The sequence below is a fragment of the Petromyzon marinus genome, chromosome 37, assembly GCF_048934315.1.
Source record: "Petromyzon marinus isolate PM22_M1 ecotype Great Lakes invasive population chromosome 37, UKy_Petmar_22M1.pri1.0, whole genome shotgun sequence".
In the NCBI taxonomy this organism is placed as follows: domain Eukaryota; kingdom Metazoa; phylum Chordata; class Hyperoartia; order Petromyzontiformes; family Petromyzontidae; genus Petromyzon; species Petromyzon marinus.
Window position 1 is genome coordinate 21,863,664 of NC_133703.1, and position 21,030 is coordinate 21,884,693.

Consider the following 21,030-nt stretch of genomic DNA (forward strand, 5'->3'; position numbering starts at 1 on the left):
GTAAGAGGTTAATTTGTCCGAAGAACCCTCAACGATTTTGAGGGCAAAAAGGTGGGAAGACGCTCTCAATTTGCACAATTTTACGTAACAATGTCATAAAATTGCGCAAAATTACAATGTTCCTACCAGCCCACCTTGCAGGGACCTGTTTTTTGTAATTTATGGCCCCTTTAACAGGTCCCTGCAGGGTGGGCTGGTAGGAACATTGGAATTTTGCGCAATTTTATTTTTACACCCCAACAGCACGAGATTTCACTTCGTTAAAGTATTGAAAGGGGACAGACGGACGGACACATTAATCTATTGCAGGCTGGTACACTCAGTTTACAACTTCGTTCCTACCAGTATAACATCATATATGCTACAGCCCCGCACTCGCTTCATCCGGCACTTGAGGGCGCCCCTCTGGATGTAGCAGCGCGCGTGGCTAGGTAGGGCGCGCAAGAAGTTCAACACGCATACAGCAGCAGTAGCAGTGGTACTCGGCGTGCGCTAAAGTCCCGCCCGGACCTGAGTCATCCCCTACACCTGCGGTTGAAACCGATGGAGGTATCCGGTGAGGGGTGAGCGAGCACCCCCCGGGCGCAGCCGGGGGGTGGAGGGGATGCGACCCCAACCTGAGTCAAGGGGACGGAGGAAGAGTAGGGGGGGTGGAGGGGAGGAGCCACGCGGGCAGCGGAGTGACAGAGGTAACGCTCACAAACACACGCATCGCACCACTCCCGAAGCCTCAATCTCCAGTCGCCTTGCCTGCCGACAAACATCGCCCATCCCGTCGGAGCCTCCACGCAGCTTCCGAAGCGCCCCCCCCCCCCCATCTCGCGGCGCGTACGCGGTGCCATCGCGCCCGGAGGCTTCCCGTGACACCCCCAGCCCGAGCGTCCGAGAGACGGCGTCCGCACGTGTCCACCGAGAGAGACGGCGTCCGCACGTGTCTACCGAGGGTGCACGGCGGAGTCTCCGTGACTCTCACGCAGGGCTGGTCAACGCCTCACCCCGCGTAGCGTGTTAAGACTCCCACCCCCAGTCGCCTCTTGAAGAGTCTCCCCACTTTGTCTCTCGACACTCGCCAGCGCTCTCCTCCATCCTCCGCTGCCAGGGCGAGCGGGATTACCACTCTCGCCGCTCACGTCTGCTGGGGGCGCGGAGGCCGCCGAGACGTTCCGTTCCCTGTCCGTCTCGCCTGAGGTGGGGGGAGGAAACCAGGGTGGTGGGGGGGGGTGACGAGAGGCGGAGTGGAACTTTGAGCCGACGTTCGCTCGAGGCCCGCAACAGGTAAGGCGAGGTGCGTGTGTGAGAGAGAGAGCGAGTTGTGATTACGGCTGTGGGTGTGGGTGCGTGTGGCGAGCGGTGGCGCAGCGGTTAGCGCCGCGCTGCGCTACGAACCCGGCGACCCGAGTTCGATTCCCGCTCACGGCCAACACCGGTGACGAGCATCTGAATCGGTCCTTGGGCTCCCCTAGGTCGACTCAGCCTCAAATTAGTACCGGTGCGGTGTGTAAAAAAACATCGCCACTGGGGAGACAAAGGCGGCCGGGCGTGGTGCTGGCCACCCACGCCCTTGGTGCGCTGTTCCGGCCTTCACAGGTGCCACTCGCTTGCCCCAACAGAGTGCTAGAGGGTAGATGGGGGGGACCTCTGTGTTTGTGACAGTCTATGCAGTATACACGCATCGCGAGCGGGGATATGTGCGTGAATTGCTGTGTGTGTGTACGCGTGTGTGTGTACGCGTGTGTGTGTATACGCGTGCGTGTATGTACGCGTGTACGTGTGTGTGTACGTGTGTGTGTGTGTACGTGTGTGTGTACGCGTGTAATGTAGCAGTTAGCGCGCTGCGCTATGAACCTGGCGACCCGGGTTCGATTCCCGCTCACGGCCAACACCAGTGACGATTATCTGAACCGGTCCCGGGCCTCCCCTAGGTTGGCTCAGCCTCAAATGAGTACCTGGTGCGGTGTAAACATCGCCACTGGAGAGACAAAGGCGGTCGGGCGTGGTGCTGGCCACCCACCCCCTCGTGTACCGTTCCGGCCTTCATAGGTGCTCGCTAACAGCACTTGCCCCTACAGTCTGTTAAGGCTATATGGGGGATCTTTATCTTTGTGCGTGTGTGTGTGTGTACGTGTGTATGTGCGTGTGTGTGTACGTGTGTGTGTGTGTGTACGTGTGTGTGTCTGCATGACGGTTACTGTAAGGAGCGGTCACCGCACCGCGCGCTTTCAGATGCGCATCTGCGGCCGTCTGGAACGCTCCTCCTTCCGATATTCGGAAGCCACTGGAGATACGCACACTTTTAAATCTTTCAGATTGAAAAACTCATTTCTTTAGAACTGAGTTCTGTGTTTAGTTTGTTGCCCTTCCCCCCTCACCTCCGATTATCATCAGGGTTGGCTACGTACGACGCGAAAGCAGTTAAGACATACATGCTATACGCGTGCGTGGATGTGCATGCGAGTTTCCACGTTAATGTTATGCATTTGCACGAGTTGTGTGGATATGCATTCGCGCGCGCGTGTGTGTGCATTTATTCGCGTGTATGTTGTCGTTGCTTGGGTGTTTGTGTGTGTTTGTGTGTTGGGAGCGGTGGCGCAGTGGTTAGCACGGAGCGCTATGAACCTGGCGACCCGGGTTCGATTCCCGCTCACGGCTAAAACTAGTGACGAAAATGTGAACCAGTCCTGGGCATCGCTTAGGTGGACTCAGCCTTAAATTAGTATCTGGTGGTGTGTGTGTGTGTAAAACATCAGCGCTAGGGAGACAGAGTCGGTCGGGCGTGGTGCTGGCCACCCACCCCCTCGTGTGCCGTTCCGGCCCTCATAGGTGGTGCTGCTCGCTAACAGCACTTGCCCCTACAGTCTGTTAAGGCTATACGGGGGGATCTTTGCCTTTGTTCCCGTGCAAGTTCCTGTTTTTGATCAGTTGTGTGATCGATCATGCAGCCACAACTTGCTTTTAAAACTTGCTTTAAAACAACTGTAGATGCTTTATCAGTATATATTTTGTCATTGTTTTAGAATTTTCACGTATTTATTTTATGTTGAATATTCAGGTGATTCTGGCGCTTTGAGTGGCAGATTTGTGCCAGAAAGACGCCACCACCACCACGAATGTAAACAAAAGTAAACTTGACTCGACTCTACCCCCCTCCTCCTCCGGAACGCATCGTGACGATCGTCTTCTTCCCACGTGACACGTCCTGGTTATCTTCTTTGGTTCTTTCGGTAAAGTCACGTAGAATGAGAATAAAAAAAAAATAACACAATAAAATTCTCACGACGTTTCGGCCACAACGCAAGCGGCCGTCTTCAAGTGAAAGGTACAGACCTGTCGGGACGACAGAGCTTCAAAATACGTCCTGGTTGTATCCGTGCCTCGCAGACGTGGCGACCCCCGCCCAGGGATAGCTCGAGGTGGCATAGAAAGTGGAGAGCCACTTGTTCAAGGCCTTGCTGGTGAGAGCACCTGCCAGGGGTGCGAGGGAGAGTGAAGAAGCCACGACGAGAGATGGCGGAGCAGAGATCGGGACGTGGTTGGTGGTGGCTGCAGCCTGAACACGCGTAGGGGTTGAAGGCACCACCACTGCCCATAGCCAGGGCCGTCCATATAATCGGAATCTTTGTTTACACTGGGGGGAAAAAATCCGATGAGCTTTAAAGCTCTTTTTTTTACAGATGTCCAGGAGGGGTGGGTCAGAAAGTGCAAGGTATAGAAGAGCTTATCAAATAGTTAAAAAAACGAAAACTCAATTTTTTATTTTACCAGGTAAAGTGACGGAGGATTGATGACGAGACATTCTGGCATAAAGGTTACCAACGCGGCATAACCCAAAAAACACAAACGTGTTTCTATGCACCGTATGTTGAACTTCTTTCGCGCCGTACGTAGACAAGGTGCGGGCGAAGGACAACAAGCTAAACACAAGCAATGTGGATCATAGCATTGGCTGAAGACATTCCCCCCACCCCACGTTTAAAGTCAGTGCTGTGTAGTGTGTTGCCGTGTGTGTTGCTGTGTGTGTGTTGCCGTGTGTGTGTTGCCGTGTCTGTGTGTGTTGCCGTGTGTGTGTGTTGCCGTGTGTGTGTGTGTTGCCGTGTGTGTGTGTTGTTGTGGCATCTTTGTTGTTCTGACGAAAGCACAGCGAGTTGGCACGGTAGGGGGCACAGGGCGGTTCCTTCGGCCACTCATCTCGTTCAGTCGACCCCTGGCACCTGCAGGGTCTGTCCCGTGACCTCCCTGCTAGCGGGCGTTCGCCACTTCACGTGGCCTTAACGTGCACCTAGCCTGGCACAAGCGCCGTGGTTACGTCACCGCCACTTAGTGGCGAATGGCGCTTGTTGTTGTTGTTGTTGAGCCTTCAAATTCCCACTGCTCTTGCCCCTCGTCCTGCGTCCCAACCTCTCCGTTCTTGAGGTCTCCTCGTCCGGTTGCGACCTCCGAGTGACCGCTGTGTCGACGCGTTGCCTCCAAGCAAACCGGCCGGATTTCACACCGCACTCATCACATCGCGAAAGCTAAGCAGGTCTAAAGCCTGGACAGTGTTTGGATGGGCGACCACCCCCGGCTGTCATAGGCGTCGTCGCTGCGTCGTGGGCAGTAACAGTGCTGTACAGCAACAAAAACAATCCACTGTTGTGCTGCACCTCTCTATGCTTCCACGTGTTGTGCTGCCCGGCATTTGACTTTCGCGCACCGAGCAGAGCCGTTCAGTGCGGTGCCAATAACGCCCCGTGACCTGCGCAGGTGCTGGGAGGTCCTCATCCAGCAGTGGATTGATACAAAAAAGAAGTAATCGTGCATGCACGCGCAGTTGTACGTTCGACGAACTCCCACCGATAGAAGCTGACGCTGAGTCTCTTAAAACGGATATTGTGCGTTGCGGCAGGTGAGCGAATCCAGTTGTGGTTATCTTTTTGTTTGCACAGAATATGTCGGGGCGCGTTCCATTCCCGCGCGGGTAGCCTACAACAACATTCAGCCGTCCGATAGTAGATTGAGAATTAAAAAAAATACCTTCAGTGTAAGTGACCAAGCCCAACAAACATAAAATAGTTCGTGTGGCTTTGGCGTGACCAGGTGTGTGTAGTGAGAGCTGTTAGGTGTGAGATACTGGGTGTGTGGTGTGAGACACTGGGTGTGTGGTGTGTAGTGTGAGACACTGGTAGTGTAGTGTGTGGTGTGAGACACTGGGTGTGTGGTGTGAGACACTGGGTGTGTAGTGTGTAGTGTGAGACACTGGGTGTGAGCTGTGAGACACTGGGTGTCTGGTGTCAGCTGTGAGACACTGGGTGTGTGGTGTGAGACACTGGGTGTGTAGTGAGAGCTGTTAGGTGTGAGACACTGGGTGTGTGGTGTGTAGTGTGAGACACTGGGTGTGTAGTGTGAGACACTGGGTGTGTAGTGTGTGGTGTGAGATACTGGGTGTGTAGTGTGAGACACTGGGTGTGTGGTGTGTAGTGTGAGACACTGGGTGTGTAGTGTGTGGTGTGAGACACTGGGTGTGTGGTGTGAGACACTGGGTGTGTGGTGTGTAGTGTGAGACACTGGGAGTGTGGTGTGAGACACTGGGTGTGTAGTGTGTGGTGTGAGACACTGGGTGTGAGGTGTGAGACACTGGGTGTGAGGTGTGAGCTGAGACACTGGGTGTGAGGTGTGAGGTGTGAGACACTGGGTGTGTGGTGTGTGGTGTGAGACACTGGGTGTGTGGTGTGAGACACTGGGTGTGAGGTGTGAGGTGTGAGACACTGGGTGTGTGGTGTGTGGTGTGAGATACTGGGTGTGAGCTGTAAGACACTGGGTGTGTAGTGTGAGACACTGGGTGTGTAGTGTGAGCTGTGAGACACTGGGTGTGTGGTGTGAGACACTGGGTGTGTGGTGTGTGGTGTGAGACACTGGGAGTGTGGTGTGAGACACTGGGTGTGAGGTGTGAGGTGTGAGACACTGGGTGTGAGGTGTGAGACACTGGGTGTGAGGTGTGAGGTGTGAGACACTGGGTGTGTGGTGTGAGACACTGGGTGTGTGGTGTGAGACACTGGGTGTGTGGTGTGTGGTGTGAGACACTGGGTGTGAGCTGTGAGACACTGGGTGTGTGGTGTGTGGTGTGAGACACTGGGTGTGTGGTGTGAGACACTGGGTGTGAGCTGTGAGACACTGGGTGTGTGGTGTGTGGTGTGAGACACTGGGTGTGTGGTGTGTGGTGTGAGACACTGGGTGTGAGGTGTGAGACACTGGGTGTGTGGTGTGAGGTGTGAGACACTGGGTGTGTGGTGTGTGGTGTGAGACACTGGGTGTGTGGTGTGTGGTGTGAGACACTGGGTGTGAGGTGTGTGGTGTGAGACACTGGGTGTGTGGTGTGAGACACTGGGTGTGTGGTGTGAGACACTGGGTGGGTGGTGTGAGACACTGCGTGTGTGGTGTGAGCTGTGAGACACTGCGTGTGTCGTGAGGGCTACAGGCGTGGCTCTCGGCTCGTCGCTATCGCCTCCCTCCCTCCCTCCACCAACGCAGTTGCAAAGGTCGCTTCGTCTCCCCCCATTTGATGCCAAGGGCTCTCGAGATCCTGAAGCCAACAGCAGGGAACGGTTGTCGCTCGGTGTTGGCTCAGAGGCTCAAAAAATGCCTAAGCGGCCAGCAACAAACAGAGTACTACTGTACTCGTGTTATTATTATTAATGAAGTTTGCCCTGGTCAGCAATGGGAAACGAATAACTTGTATTGAATCGAGAAAGGTTCTGAAGGAACTTGTGGATAGAGACGACGATGAGACGTCTCTGGAGCAGTGCGTGGGGAGAAGCAGAAAGAGAAACGTTGTTGGGACCTGCAGTTGTGGTGGTTGAACACAGTGTGGTGGTGGTGGTTGAACACAGTGTGGTGGTGGTGGTGGTACACAGTGTAGTGGTGGTGGTGGTGATTGAACACAGTGTGGTGGTGGTGGTGGTGTTTGAACACAGTGTGGTGGTGGTGATTGAACACAGTGTAGTGGTGGTGGTGGTGATTGAACACAGTGTGGTGGTGGTGGTGGTGGTTGAACACAGTGTGGTGGTGGTGGTGGTGGTGGTTGAACACAGTGTGGTGGTGGTGGTGGTTGAACACAGTGTGGTGGTGGTGGTGGTTGAACACAGTGTGGTGGTGGTGGTGGTTGAACACAGTGTGGTGGTGGTGGTGGTTGAACACAGTGTGGTGGTGGTGGTGGTTGAACACAGTGTGGTGGTGGTGGTGGTGATTGAACACAGTGTAGTGGTGGTGGTGGTGATTGAACACAGTGTGGTGGTGGTGGTGGTGGTTGAACACAGTGTGGTGGTGGTGGTGGTTGAACACAGTGTGGTGGTGGTGGTTGAACACAGTGTGGTGGTGGTGGTGGTTGAACACAATGTGGTGGTGGTGGTGGTTGAACACAGTGTGGTGGTGGTGGTGGTGGATGAACACAGTGTGGTGGTGGTGGTGGTTGAACACAATGTGGTGGTGGTGGTGGTTGAACACAGTGTGGTGGTGGTGGTGGTGGTGGTGGTTGAACACAGTGTGGTGGTGGTGGTGGTGGTGGTGGTGGTTGAACACAGTGTGGTGGTGGTGGTGGTGGTTGAACACAGTGTGGTGGTGGTGGTGGTTGAACACAGTGTGGTAGTGGTGGTGGTGATTGAACACAGTGTGGTGGTGGTGGTGGTGGTTGAACACAGTGTGGTGGTGGTGGTGGTGGTGGTGGTTGAACACAGTGTGGTGGTGGTGGTGGTTGAACACAGTGTGGTGGTGGTGGTGGTGGTGGTGGTTGAACACAGTGTGGTGGTGGTGGTGGTGGTGGTTGAACACAGTGTGGTGGTGGTGGTGGTTGAACACAATGTGGTGGTGGTGGTGGTTGAACACAATGTGGTGGTGGTGGTGGTTGAACACAGTGTGGTGGTGGTGGTGGTGGATGAACACAGTGTGGTGGTGGTGGATGAACACAGTGTGGTGGTGGTGGTGGTTGAACACAGTGTGGTGGTGGATGAACACAGTGTGGTGGTGGTGGTGGTTGAACACAGTGTGGTGGTGGTGGTGGTGGTGGTGGTTGAACACAGTGTGGTGGTGGTGGTTGAACACAGTGTGGTGGTGGTGGTGGTTGAACACAGTGTGGTGGTGGTGGATGAACACAGTGTGGTGGTGGTGGATGAACACAGTGTGGTGGTGGTGGATGAACACAGGGTGGTGGTGGTGGTGGTGGATGAACACAGTGTGGTGGTGGTGGTTGAACACAGTGTGGTGGTGGTGGTGGATGAACACAGTGTGGTGGTGGTGGTGGATGAACACAGTGTGGTGGTGGTGGTGGTTGAACACAATGTGGTGGTGGTGGTGGTTGAACACAGTGTGGTGGTGGTGGTGGTGGTGGTTGAACACAGTGTGGTGGTGGTGGTGGTGGATGAACACAGTGTGGTGGTGGTGGTGGTTGAACACAATGTGGTGGTGGTGGTGGTTGAACACAGTGTGGTGGTGGTGGTGGTGGTGGTTGAACACAGTGTGGTGGTGGTGGTTGAACACAGTGTGGTGGTGGTGGTGGTGGTTGAACACAATGTGGTGGTGGTGGTGGTTGAACACAATGTGGTGGTGGTGGTGGTTGAACACAATGTGGTGGTGGTGGTGGTTGAACACAGTGTGGTGGTGGTGGTGGTGGATGAACACAGTGTGGTGGTGGTGGATGAACACAGTGTGGTGGTGGTGGATGAACACAGTGTGGTGGTGGTGGATGAACACAGTGTGGTGGTGGTGGTGGTAGTTAAACAGAGTGGTGGTGGTGGTTGAACACAGTGTGGTGGTGGTGGTGGTGGATGAACACAGTGTGGTGGTTGAACAGAGTATGGTGGACGAAACGAAACAGTGTGATAGACCGGATCCTCAGCATGCGTTGAGGAATCCCTTGACCAGTCCAGACATCGCCCTACCCCCACTGCTGTACCTACATTGAACTTCTTTGGACGCGATCCGTTCTTTCGCGGATGCCAAGGGCTGAATGGTGACCACGGTCACCCCCCCCCCCCCCCGTCGCCGCTTAAGCACCCCGTAAACGCCTTGCCCGGCAAGGGGCTGGCTTTGGGAGAACTTGGGAGCGAGTTCGCTGAACGGACGGCACAATCCAAACTCCGAGTCCCATCGGGGTCGTGGGTGAGTGTGGCTCTTCAAGTTCGAATGCCCCGGCCATCCCGCTGCCTCGAGCCTCCAAACAAACTCTCTCCTGTTCCCAGGCACCTTTCCCGCTCGAGTCACAAATCCAACGCCCCCGAAAGAAAGAAAGAAATTAAAGAATCCTGCTTCGAGCTTCGGCGCATTGGCAAGAGACGCGGGGGACATTCGTGGAATTCTCTGCGCGCAATGCTCCTGCGGTGGGGTGTGTAGCGACAGTAGCGTGGTGACTACGGCTGTAGAGACAGTACACGAGACGAGTGGTGACTACGGCTGTAGAGACAGCACACGAGACGAGTGGTGACTATGGCTGTAAAGACGAGTGGTGACTACGGCTGTAGAGACAGCACACGAGACGAGTGGTGACTACGGCTGTAGAGACAGCACACGAGACGAGTGGTGACTACGGCTGTAGAGACAGTACACGAGACGAGTGATGACTACGGCTGTAGAGACAGTACACGAGACGAGTGATGACTACGGCTGTAGAGACGAGTGGTGACTACGGCTGTAGAGACAGCACACGAGACGAGTGGTGACTACGGCTGTAGAGACGAGTGGTGACTACGGCTGTAGAGACAGTACACGAGACGAGTGGTGACTACGGCTGTAGAGACGAGTGGTGACTACGGCTGTAGAGACAGCACACGAGACGAGTGGTGACTACGGCTGTAGAGACAGCACACGAGACGAGTGGTGACTACGGCTGTAGAGACAGTACACAAGACGAGTGGTGACTATGGCTGTAGAGACAGTACACAAGACGAGTGGTGACTATGGCTGTAGAGACAGCACACGAGACGAGTGGTGACTATGGCTGTAGAGACAGCACACGAGACGAGTGGTGACTATGGCTGTAGAGACAGCACACGAGACGAGTGGTGACTACGGCTGTAGAGACAGCACACGAGACGAGTGGTGACTACGGCTGTAGAGACAGCACACGAGACGAGTGGTGACTATGGCTGTAGAGACAGTACACGAGACGAGTGGTGACTACGGCTGTAGAGACAGTACACAAGACGAGTGGTGACTATGGCTGTAGAGACAGCACACGAGACGAGTGGTGACTACGGCTGTAGAGACAGTACACGAGACGAGTGGTGACTACGGCTGTAGAGACAGCACACGAGACGAGTGGTGACTATGGCTGTAGAGACAGTACACAAGACGAGTGGTGACTACGGCTGTAGAGACAGTACACAAGACGAGTGGTGACTATGGCTGTAGAGACAGCACACGAGACGAGTGATGACTACGGCTGTAGAGACAGTACACGAGACGAGTGGTGACTACGGCTGTAGAGACAGCACACGAGACGAGTGGTGACTACGGCTGTAGAGACAGTACACGAGACGAGTGGTGACTACGGCTGTAGAGACGAGTGGTGACTACGGCTGTAGAGACAGCACACGAGACGAGTGGTGACTATGGCTGTAGAGACAGCACACCAGACGAGTGGTGACTACGGCTGTAGAGACGAGTGGTGACTACGGCTGTAGAGACAGCACACAAGACGAGTGGTGACTACGGCTGTAGAGACAGCACACAAGACGAGTGGTGACTATGGCTGTAGAGACAGCACACCAGACGAGTGGTGACTACGGCTGTAGAGACAGCACACAAGACGAGTGGTGACTATGGCTGTAGAGACAGCACACCAGACGAGTGGTGACTATGGCTGTAGAGACAGCACACGAGACGAGTGGTGACTACGGCTGTAGAGACAGCACACGAGACAAGTGGTGACTACGGCTGTAGAGACGAGTGGTGACTACGGCTGTAGAGACAGCACACGAGACGAGTGGTGACTACGGCTGTAGAGACAGCACACGAGAGGGCCGTCCATAAATGACGTCACGCACCTGGGGGGTGGGGGGGGTCAGACATTTGTGTCGATGTGTGACGAGGGGGGGGGGTGAGAAATGCGCCTCGCCTGTCACGTTGTGACAGGCGAGGCAGGTTGGGTAGGGACAAGGGGTCTTCTTACCTGTTCCTAGCCAGTCCTGCACCTCACCCCCCCCCCACTTCCCTCCAAATACAAATACCAAACATCTGAGTGGATGGGGGTGGGGGGATAATAACACTCAATAATGTATACACACTGGATGGCCTCCGTACGGGTGGAGTAAATACTCAACTGTGAGTGACAAAGTTCCCCACTTTGGCCTATGGCTCAGCTCGCTGTCGTGATGAGTGAAGACTGTGCACACCGTGACACCTCGCAAGCCGTCGGACACTCACTCGACTCACCATACTTCTACCAGGGTCCTATTATCCCATAGGCAACAGTAGGCACCGTGCATAGGGCCTAGGGAAACTAAAGGGCCTGCGAAACATCAACATTTCACCGTGTTTTTTGTTTGTATGTATGTTAAAAATAATGTAACCAAGATATCTTCCCGAATACAAATATTTATATAGCAAGGATAGGCACGGTGTTTATGTCGTGCGTCTTTTTTTTATTCATAAGGTGAGAGAGCTTAACACCGGAGGTGAACTTTCGAGATTTTTTTCATTGCAAAATTATCACTGTAACAAAAAAAATGTTCTTGTTAGTAAGTGTTTTTTATTGCTTATGCCTCAAAAGTACAGAGAATGGCTATTATTATTCCCCACAAACTTTGCTTTTGTGACCAGGACACAAAAGCAAAGTTAATAATTAATCCACTCCATTAATAACAGTGTTATTCTTCCCCACTCCATTAATAACAGTGTTATTGATGGAGTGGGGAATAATAGAGACATTTTCTCTGCTCTTGAGGCATAAGCAATTAGAAAAGAAGACTTACTACCCAGGAACAAAAATCGTGTTACAGAGTGAATTATCAACATCTTTAAGTGTTTTTTTTCGCACACTCTCATTCTCAATAGAGAGCGGTGCAAGGGAAGACAAAGGCGTTGTGACAGCGGCGGTAGTAGTGACACGGTGCAGCAGCAGCACCAATTCTATAAAGTGATCACTCGGAAGGCCTACGAAACTGAAGTGCCTGGCGCCCACAAGAACCTTAACCCAGCCCTCTACTGTACGTCAAATCGCAGCGATTGACCCGTTAATCCAAAGCTGTAAATGGCAATGAAACAATCACAACAACAACAAAAACAACAGCTTCATGCAGGCCGTTGCAATAAATAGATAACCACGAAAGATGTGAGGCTGAGAGCTTTTTAACAAAGCGCACGGTGTGGTGTGTGCATCTATTGGCCAATTAGTCCTGGATCAACTTCACGTTCACACTCATCAATTTACGGACATTTTGCCAATCCACTGTTACAATATAGGGAGGAGGAGTGGTCAGTGCGGATTTGTGAGGTACAGGTCCAGGTATGGTTGAAATAGTCACAGCAGGGAATATTACTCGGCGAATTGCGCTTAGCACCCAACTTTCAAACCTTGCACGGTCATACTCAATGTACGCGTACAAAGACGTCGCAATAAATTAGCTGTTTCTACGTGTTTGTTCATTATATACACTCCGGTGTATACAATTGCATTAAGTTGTCTTTAAAAAAAGACACGTGTTGTGATCGTAAGTTCAAGTGTGCTCCTCTCTATGGGCAGTTGTCTGTTCAGTTCTTCTAAATTCCATTAGGCCCATACCTGTCAAAATATAGGGTTTTGCCCGTATTCTTGTACAGGGAAATTGAGTTAAAGAAATGTTAATTATGTTGTGTTTCATATTCTTGGTTCTTTCGGTAAAGTCACGTAGAAGGGAAATAATAAAATAATGAAGAATAAAACAATAACATTCTCACGACGTTTCGATTGCAACACAAGCAAATCATCATCAGGTGTGAACAACCCTTGTGATGGGACTTTGTAGGATGAACGTTGAGATTTATAAGGGCACGGGGTGACCAACAATGTCTGATTTGGTCTAAGGTAGGGCACTGATAAGGAATTGACAGCGATGTCGGCCTGCCAGGTCGGGACCTATACCTTCGCAAGGGGTGGATATTCAAGGGCTAAATGGTGACGATAACTGTGTCACCGCTCCCCACCCACACATCTCTCTTGCCGACAAGGGCTGGAATCATGGGAACGTGAGCAGTTGCTGTTGCAAAAGCTACGCGATGCAGAACGCATGATAAAATCCACACTCTCGTGGTTCATCGAGGTCGCGAGGGAGTGGCCCTAAACCAGAGACGCCTTTTTGCCGGATCAACACATCGGGAACGTCGCGATAAACGAGATGCGCGAGAAATACCATGCAACACAACGGCGTTGTTTTTGCCCAACATTTACCAACCAACGTAATATTTTAAGATTGCAATTTTTTTATATATATACCGAAACTTGATATTGGGTGTCAAGTCATTCGTGAAGCCCTGCGTTACTTTATAACAACAACAACAAAACTGGACAAAGTGGATTTATCACATTTTTACTCTATGTCATAGTATAAACTTAAATATTAAATTAACGGCCCTATGTCAATCCACTGCTGGATGAACACTTTGGCACAATAGTTGGCACACTGCACAATGAGCCCCAACGGCTCAAGTCGTATTTCTGGCTTTGGCTTTGTGTTTAGTTTGGTGTCCTTACACCCGCACTTCCGATTAGCGCGGTTGACTACGCACGGTGGGAAATAAACGATCAATGTCTACACGTCAGTGGGGTGAAGTATGGTGACACAAACATGCCCGACACAGTGTAGGCGAGGCCTTCCTCTAACATCGGTTTGACAAAGGGCTGTAAAAAAAGACGTGTTACTTGATTATTTCATACGGCAGGGGTGATATTAGCAACATTGTACATGTATATCGAGGTTATTAAGGCATTTAGTAGTCTCTGTAGAGGATCGGTGAGTCATAAATACTTTTAAAGCACAGTCGCATACTGCACACTAACGTTTTCATGTGTTGGAGGCTGAATGGGTGCGGCACATGCCAGAGAAGAGATGGGCTGATGTAGTTCGGGAAGAGCTGAAAGTTAGCGGACTTAGCGTCCATCGGCTGGTACCAGCAGTGTCAAGGTCAGCCGCTGTGGAGGAGGTTCATGACAGACGCCACCAGACAGTTGCTAGCAAACCACCTTTGAGCAACAACGAGTAGCGAAATGGCACTCACAACAACAAGCAGAGCGTCGGGCAGTTAAAATACGCCGTGAGTTGTCAAAGTGGCAAGCACACGTGGTGTTATCTGACAGTCTTCTCAGTTACGATACCCATTACACCTGGGCCTTTCCCGTGGCTCCTTGCCCCAATGAAACTTTTCCACTCCACGTGGCCTTGAAGATGCACCTAGTCTGTCACAGCCACCAGCAGCGTAAGTATGCTGGGGAAGTGGAAGATGTTTGTGAATTTGTGCATGTCACTAGTTTTCCAGGAAATTCCAGCAATAATGATACAACTTTATGCTCCTGACACCTGTGTAACTGGATTTTGATCTGAGAGGGGGACGGGCAGTGCCAACTCATGTGCTGCGTGTGCTCTTTACGGCCAACGAACATCGTTCCTCGGGGTTTCTTGATAGCGGCTATCAGACCGTCCATCACGATTCGTTGGCAATATACTGAAAGTCCTCATCTCCTCCGTCTAATTACTTTTAAACCTGACCTACGGACCGGTACCAGCCCCGTTCTGAATAAGTGCTGATAAAAAAATGTCTTCTTAACTACAATTCTTGATTTATATATATATTTAAAAAAATTGTTGCACGAGTAACCCCGAGCGTCCTGGTTGGGGTTTCCCGTCCACTACCACCGCCCACGCGGTCCCCATTACGCCGAGGTACAAAAAAAACACTCAGAAGATTCGAACGATGCCAGTTTAAAATGTTCACAAACTCCATCAAAAGTACAAAAAATGAATACTCATTTGCAGCGCTGCGTCAATTCCCTCTCAGATGAAGGCCTCACGACCCTTTGTTGGACACATGGCGTGATGGACCCTACTTCCCAATTGCTTGTCGGTGCAGGCTGGTGACAGGGCGTTGGTCCATAAACAATTCAGATCCAGTATCACTCGCCGCTGGTGTTATCCGTGGCCGGCAATCAAACTTAGGTCTCCGTGGTTCACGGCGCAGTACGTTGACCACTGCGCTACCCACTCCCCTCCATAAGGGTGACGTGGTGAAAAATGTTGGTCACGTTCAGTTTAACACGTAGGCTTTCGTGACCAATATCAACCATAATGTAGAGTTTTTGTTGGGGTTAGATTGCGTAAAGATAAATGTGTCGTTAAACCCGCCACCACCCGACACAGCCGATTAGTAAGGGTTGTCACGTGAACAGAACGTGTCAATTCGTTACTAGTACAGCACTAGTGTATAGTGTAGTGTATAGTGTAGTATACTAGTACAGCACACCGGTGTGTTGGAGAGCAACACATCGATTTGGATTTTCTCTCCAACACACAACCGGTGTGCTGTAATAGTAACGAATTGGCACGTTCTGTTCACGTGACAAACCTCACTAATTAGCTGTGTCGGGTGGTAGCAGGTTTAACGACACATTTATATTTACGCGATCTAACCGAAAAAAAAGACGTGGTCATGTTCAGTTGACCTGGGTCGTACGTAGCCCATCATGCTTCGGGTAACAATTAGCCCTTGGCAGTGGCATAACTAGCATTGTGTGGAGCCGAGGGGGTGCATTACCCCCCACCGCCCTGGTGGCCACGCACCGTAAGATTAGTTTTCAACAACAGTGGGAAAGAACACAGGCGCTGATTTAAAACGCGGTTTAAATTTATTTTAGTGAAAATGTTGCACGTGGTGTTCTCAATTTTAATTGGAGCAGCAGCGTAACATTGCCGCAGAGATACCCACTACGGAGCAGTAGTTGGCTGCATTCCACGTAGACGGAGCGCGCCCTCTACAGCGTTAAATGTTCGAGACCGTGAGCGTGACGACGATGTGATCGGGCAAGTGGAGCCGCCAAATATAACAGCCTCTAGGTGCGACCGTGCGAGACGTACTGTAATCAAGCATTTCCTTTGTTTGCTGAGAAATGTGTTCCAAACAGATGACCGCCCGTCGCTCCTGTGTCACAGGAAACCTGTTGAGTCTACTCTGGTCTATCAGTGACATTTTATTGACTGCAGTGTTGGCCAATTTTATGGCCCAGGACCTCGTGTGAACCCACCGAGTTTGACTTTGCATGCGTGTAAAGTTAAGGCGCTTTGGTGTTCGGTATGCAAGACTAAACCTTTGTCTTTGTGTGCGCGACTGAGCATACTCTACGGGAAGTTTTATGTACGTGTGTGTGTAGCAAGTCATATCTGAACCAGTCCCCAGCCACCTCTAGGTCCACTCAGCCTTTAAATGAGTACCAGCTACAGTGATCCGTTGACATCACATTTGACGTGTGTGTGCCAGTGTGAATATTTGCATGTTGGCTTGGGTCCATGCGTGTACGAATGCAAACGACTCCGTGACATGCTTTACGTGCTCACGGCCAACACTGGTGAAGATGATCTGAACCGGTCCAGGGTCTCCCCTAGGTCGACTCAGCCTAAAAATTAGTGCCTGGTGCGGTGTGTAGTAAACATCGCCACTAGGGAGACAAAGGCGGCCGGGGCGTGGTGCTGGCCACCCACCCCCTCGTGTGCCGTGCCGACCTTCGTAGGTGCTGCTCGCTAACAGCACTTGCCCCAACATTCTGTTAAGGCTACACGGGGGATCTTTGTTTTATGTTGCTTGTTTGTGGAGAGTGGTTGTGTAGTTCGCGCACTGCACTACAAACCCATTGAGCAGGGTTCGGTTCCCAGCCACGGCGAGCAAGAATGACGAGTGAAATCTGTACCAGGCCTCGGCCACCTCTAGATCTACTCAGCCTTAAAGGAGTACTGTACGTGGTACAGTGTGGAAATATGAACACTGGGGATACAACTGTGGTTCTGGCTACCCCACTGGGGTTGCCACCTTTTTCATAGAGCCGTACTTCTCAGTCAGCCTACGTCCTAACTTGATTTGACGCTTTCGTGGCTGCAGGAATTACTCCTTGGTTTTTTCGGTAAAGTCACGTAGAAATAAGAAATAACAAAAAAATAAGAAAATTACATTATAGCGTGCTTGTCAACTTGTGTCATTTACCCGCGCCGTCCTTTGCCGAGTATGTGCTACTGTTTCATGCTAATTTGTGTCCCATTATCTTTCAGTCCAAGCCCCGCCGTCTCTGTCTATTTAAGGCCTCGACACAGAGATGCTGCTTCACTGTGTGCGTGTCTCTCCTCATGTGCCCCTGTGCCAACTCGTTCTGCTTGGATGTCTTCTATATATGTGTATGCGGTCTGTATTCTATCACTCTCTTAAATTTCACACTTAACTTGCAATTTAACAATATTTGAAATAGCGTAATCAACCAGACCATGCGTTAATTGTGTTTTGACCGACCGTCTGTGTTGCTTTATATGGTTTCCAAATTTTGCTAAACCCTGTTTGATTTAGTGTGCTCCTCCGTCTATATATCTACGGTTATGTGTTTCCTCTCTCTCTTAAATTTAGCTCTTCTGTACCTGATGATGATTGCTTGTGTTGCAATCGAAACGTCGTACGCTATAATGTAATTGTATTATTTTTTTGTTATTTCTTATTTCTACGTGACTTTACCGAAAAAACCCAAGGAGCCTACGTCCTGTTATCAAAACTGTGCAGTTTACCGCAGTGAAAGTTCAACGTGGAAATACCGGTACCAAATCTCGATATAAAATAATTTCTTGCTGCTAATCGGACAAAGATGCCAAATCCCAGACTGTCTCGGTCAACCTCTGACAAGGTGGCAACGCTGCACACCAAACATTGTCCCGTTCACGCGCCGTGTCAGCACGGGCAGGCTGGTCCACAGGCAGCGTTTGGCCCTTGGGAGCTTACAAGGGGCTCAGTGGGAATGTCTGTGTCTGTCTGTTTTACCTGCAGGGACAGAGAGGGCATGGGGGCAGCGTGGCTCTTGGTGCTCCTGGCTGCCTTCGGCCTGAGTCAAGGGCAGACCCAAGGTGAGTCAAGGCTAAAACTAACTAAGCTACTTTTTTATTTTACCAGGCAAGGCCCCACTGAGATATATAGCTCTTTGTGAGAAGCGACCTGGCCACAAGTGATAACGCCACGAAGTGGAAATTTATAGCAGCCAAATACTCTTAAACGCATGATGTTGATTCTAAATGTGTATGGTGCCCCCCCCCCCAACGAAGACCACGATTTCTTACACCCCCCCCCCAAGGCTACTAAGGCCACACCATACAGAGCGATCGCATGTCCACTCCGCTCGTCACCGCGACATTCCTACGGTATTTGTTTCACGTTGTGCACGAGTGTGCACTGTCGCCGACACGTGGCGCTGACATTTTTAATTTCTCCTGCACGGTAACCATTCTGCAGCCTGAGCACCTCCCCGGCGGTTGAGCACCGCTATCTTTTTTTGCGCGGGGAAGAGGCATCACCTGGGCTTCACGTAACGTGCGTACGCTGTGCTGAACTTCTTTCGCACCGTACGGAGCCGGCCGTGCATTGGGCTCCGCCATGCGCAGCTGTGAATCACGCGAAGCGTTTGTTTCGTCAGGACGCCTCAAATGCGCGTGCGCTCGTGCGCGCGTCCCAGCAGATTAAATTCTGTACCAGGGTGTTTTTTTTTTGTTGTTGATGAAAATCACTTTCCACATCTTCAACGTTGGTACATAACCCTCGGGCCAGGTGCTCATCTATCCTCTACTTTCGCACCAGAGTGCCGGACAGCAGCTCAAGCGCACGCTCGACATTTGAACGCAACGACTGCACTGCGAGCTCGGCGACCCGACTCTTATTTCCCGGTCGTGCCCAACGTTGCTTGAGCGAGCGATATATCTGAAGCCACGGCGAACAGCGCTGTGAAGTATTGGCCAACCCCCGCAGCACGACCTCGTTTCACGGGGTGCATGCAAAATGTCAGAGGGGTTAGGAGGGGCGGGCGTCGAGTGGTAGCAGGGCGGAATTGGGTGGGGTGTGATGCGTCTTCTCCCCCTCCCCCACTCTCTGCCCCCCCTCCCCCTTATTGCCCGCCCCCCCCCCCCCCCCCACCCCACAGGGATAAACCAATGTCTCTCAAACAACCCCCTCACCTGCAGGGAGTGCCTCAAGATCGGGCCCAAGTGCTCCTACTGCTTCGAGGAGGTGAGGTGCACGGTCGCACGTCTGGCCGACCACCGCGCCAAGGCTTTCGGCAGTGCGGAAGCCGCGCAGGAGGATGAAGTCTTAGACACGGGGGGAGGGAGGGGGGGGGGTGCAGGAGAGGTGAAGGAGCCACCTTCCATTGAGTTGGGGAATGACTTGTGCCACCACCTTCTCCGGCGTGCGACAGGGTTTCACGGAGAAGCGCTGCGACCTGCTGGAGAATCTTCAGGCCAAGCGATGCGGCCAGATCACCATGGTGCGCACGTCCTCCGAAGTGGTGAAGGTGAGCGAAGGGGGCACGCAACGCCCCGGCGAGTAATGAGGAACCGCCAACCGAAGCAGCGTCTGAGGTGGATTCTCGTTTCGCGGGGTTTGTATTTTGGGGCGTGCCGACGACGTGCCAATTCATCGATCGGCAATGATCGGTCTTTTTGGGCCCGCGCAAATTTATTCCAACTGCGATAATTATCGGTGTTTGTGCCACGAGACGGAGGATCCGTTCGGAAATCTCACGGAACGGTACACGCCATGTCCCAGAGAACGGCTGCGGAAGACCACATGTGTTTACAGGGCCCCTGAAAAATCAACATACATACGTGTACATACAGGGGTCGCACTTTCCCCAGCACTCCGAGGCTGTCGCACGACAGTCAGGCCAATATTTGTCATGTTAATTCATAGGGCTTCAAATTTGGTTGAGATTCGTGTTGCGCATTCTCGTGGGGCTGGAGGAAAGAGTGAGTCTGTGCCGACAGCTGGCACCAATACCTCTTTTCCACTGCACAACCGAGCCACGCCGGGGCTTTGCCAAGCTGGCTCCGCCCGGCTCTGGAGGCTCCAGGTTTCTTTTCCACTGCAGAAGCCGTGCCCTGCTACTGGCGTCGCACATCAACAAATTAGTCAGGACGCTGTGTGGACGATGTCCCCACAGCGCACTGACCCACGTCACACACGATGAATGCATCATTATCCCCGTTCCTGGACAATGCTTGGCCCCAAGGTAGATTCGGATGTCTTGGGGGGTCAGCCTCTCATGGTTTGGATCCGACTCGGCACGTCAAATACCCAGTGGAATTCCGCCGGTACCGTGAAGTGTGCTGGCTCAGCTCGGATGTGCTAGTGGGAAAGTGGTACGAGTGGCAGGGCTGTCGGGCTACCGGTTTCAGTTGCGTGTGTGCATGCCGACTAAAATGTGCGTCCTCTCGTCTGATTTTGTGTCGCAGAGTTTGTCCACTTCGGATATGATGAGCTCACGCTACGCCCAAGTGTCTCCGCAGTCCATGAACATCAAGATGAGACCAGGTGAGTCACGAGTCCACCAGACATACCCACACAACCGCGCACTCCTGTTTAGAATGAGCAGCGAGGATCGAACTCCAGGCCCCGGTCGATGAACACACTTCATCTTGAGAATATACACGCAAAAAATAAGCGCTTTAAATATATATCACACACGTAACAGGAATCTCAGCTGGCTTTGCATATCAAGGTGACGTCGGCCATTTTTTTATATAAATTCTGCAAACAGTCTCGTCTTCGCAGAGTGACAAAGGTGCAGGGATACAGACGCAGTGGCACAGATACAGTGGACAGACACAGTAGTGCACAGGGTGACACAATGATACAGATACAATGACGCAGACAAATATCCCTTGCGTAGCCTTTACAGACTGTTGGGGGCTAGTCCTGTTTCCACGCATCCATGAAGGGCGGCACGGCACACGTGGGGGTGGGTGGCCAGCACCACGCCCGGCCGCCTTTGTCTCCCCAATAGTGATGTTTAAACACCCACCAGGT

The 21,030-nt window shown here is 52.0% G+C and overlaps 1 protein-coding gene across 4 annotated transcripts in view; it reads left to right on the forward strand.

Moving 5' to 3' along the window:
• ITGB4 (integrin subunit beta 4) overlaps positions 1 to 21,030 on the forward strand; it is a 113,456-nt gene that overhangs the window by 45,480 nt on the left and 46,946 nt on the right. For 3 of the 4 annotated variants that reach the window (XM_032967112.2, XM_032967115.2, XM_032967116.2), the window contains exons 2-5: positions 18,007 to 18,083; positions 19,148 to 19,233; positions 19,421 to 19,516; positions 20,457 to 20,535. In XM_032967112.2, the coding sequence (XP_032823003.1) occupies positions 18,007 to 18,083; positions 19,148 to 19,233; positions 19,421 to 19,516; positions 20,457 to 20,535 (338 nt within the window). Of the gene's footprint in view, positions 1 to 389; positions 1,276 to 18,006; positions 18,084 to 19,147; positions 19,234 to 19,420; positions 19,517 to 20,456; positions 20,536 to 21,030 lie in introns of those variants that run through there. The other variant, XM_032967113.2, reaches the window with a different exon arrangement.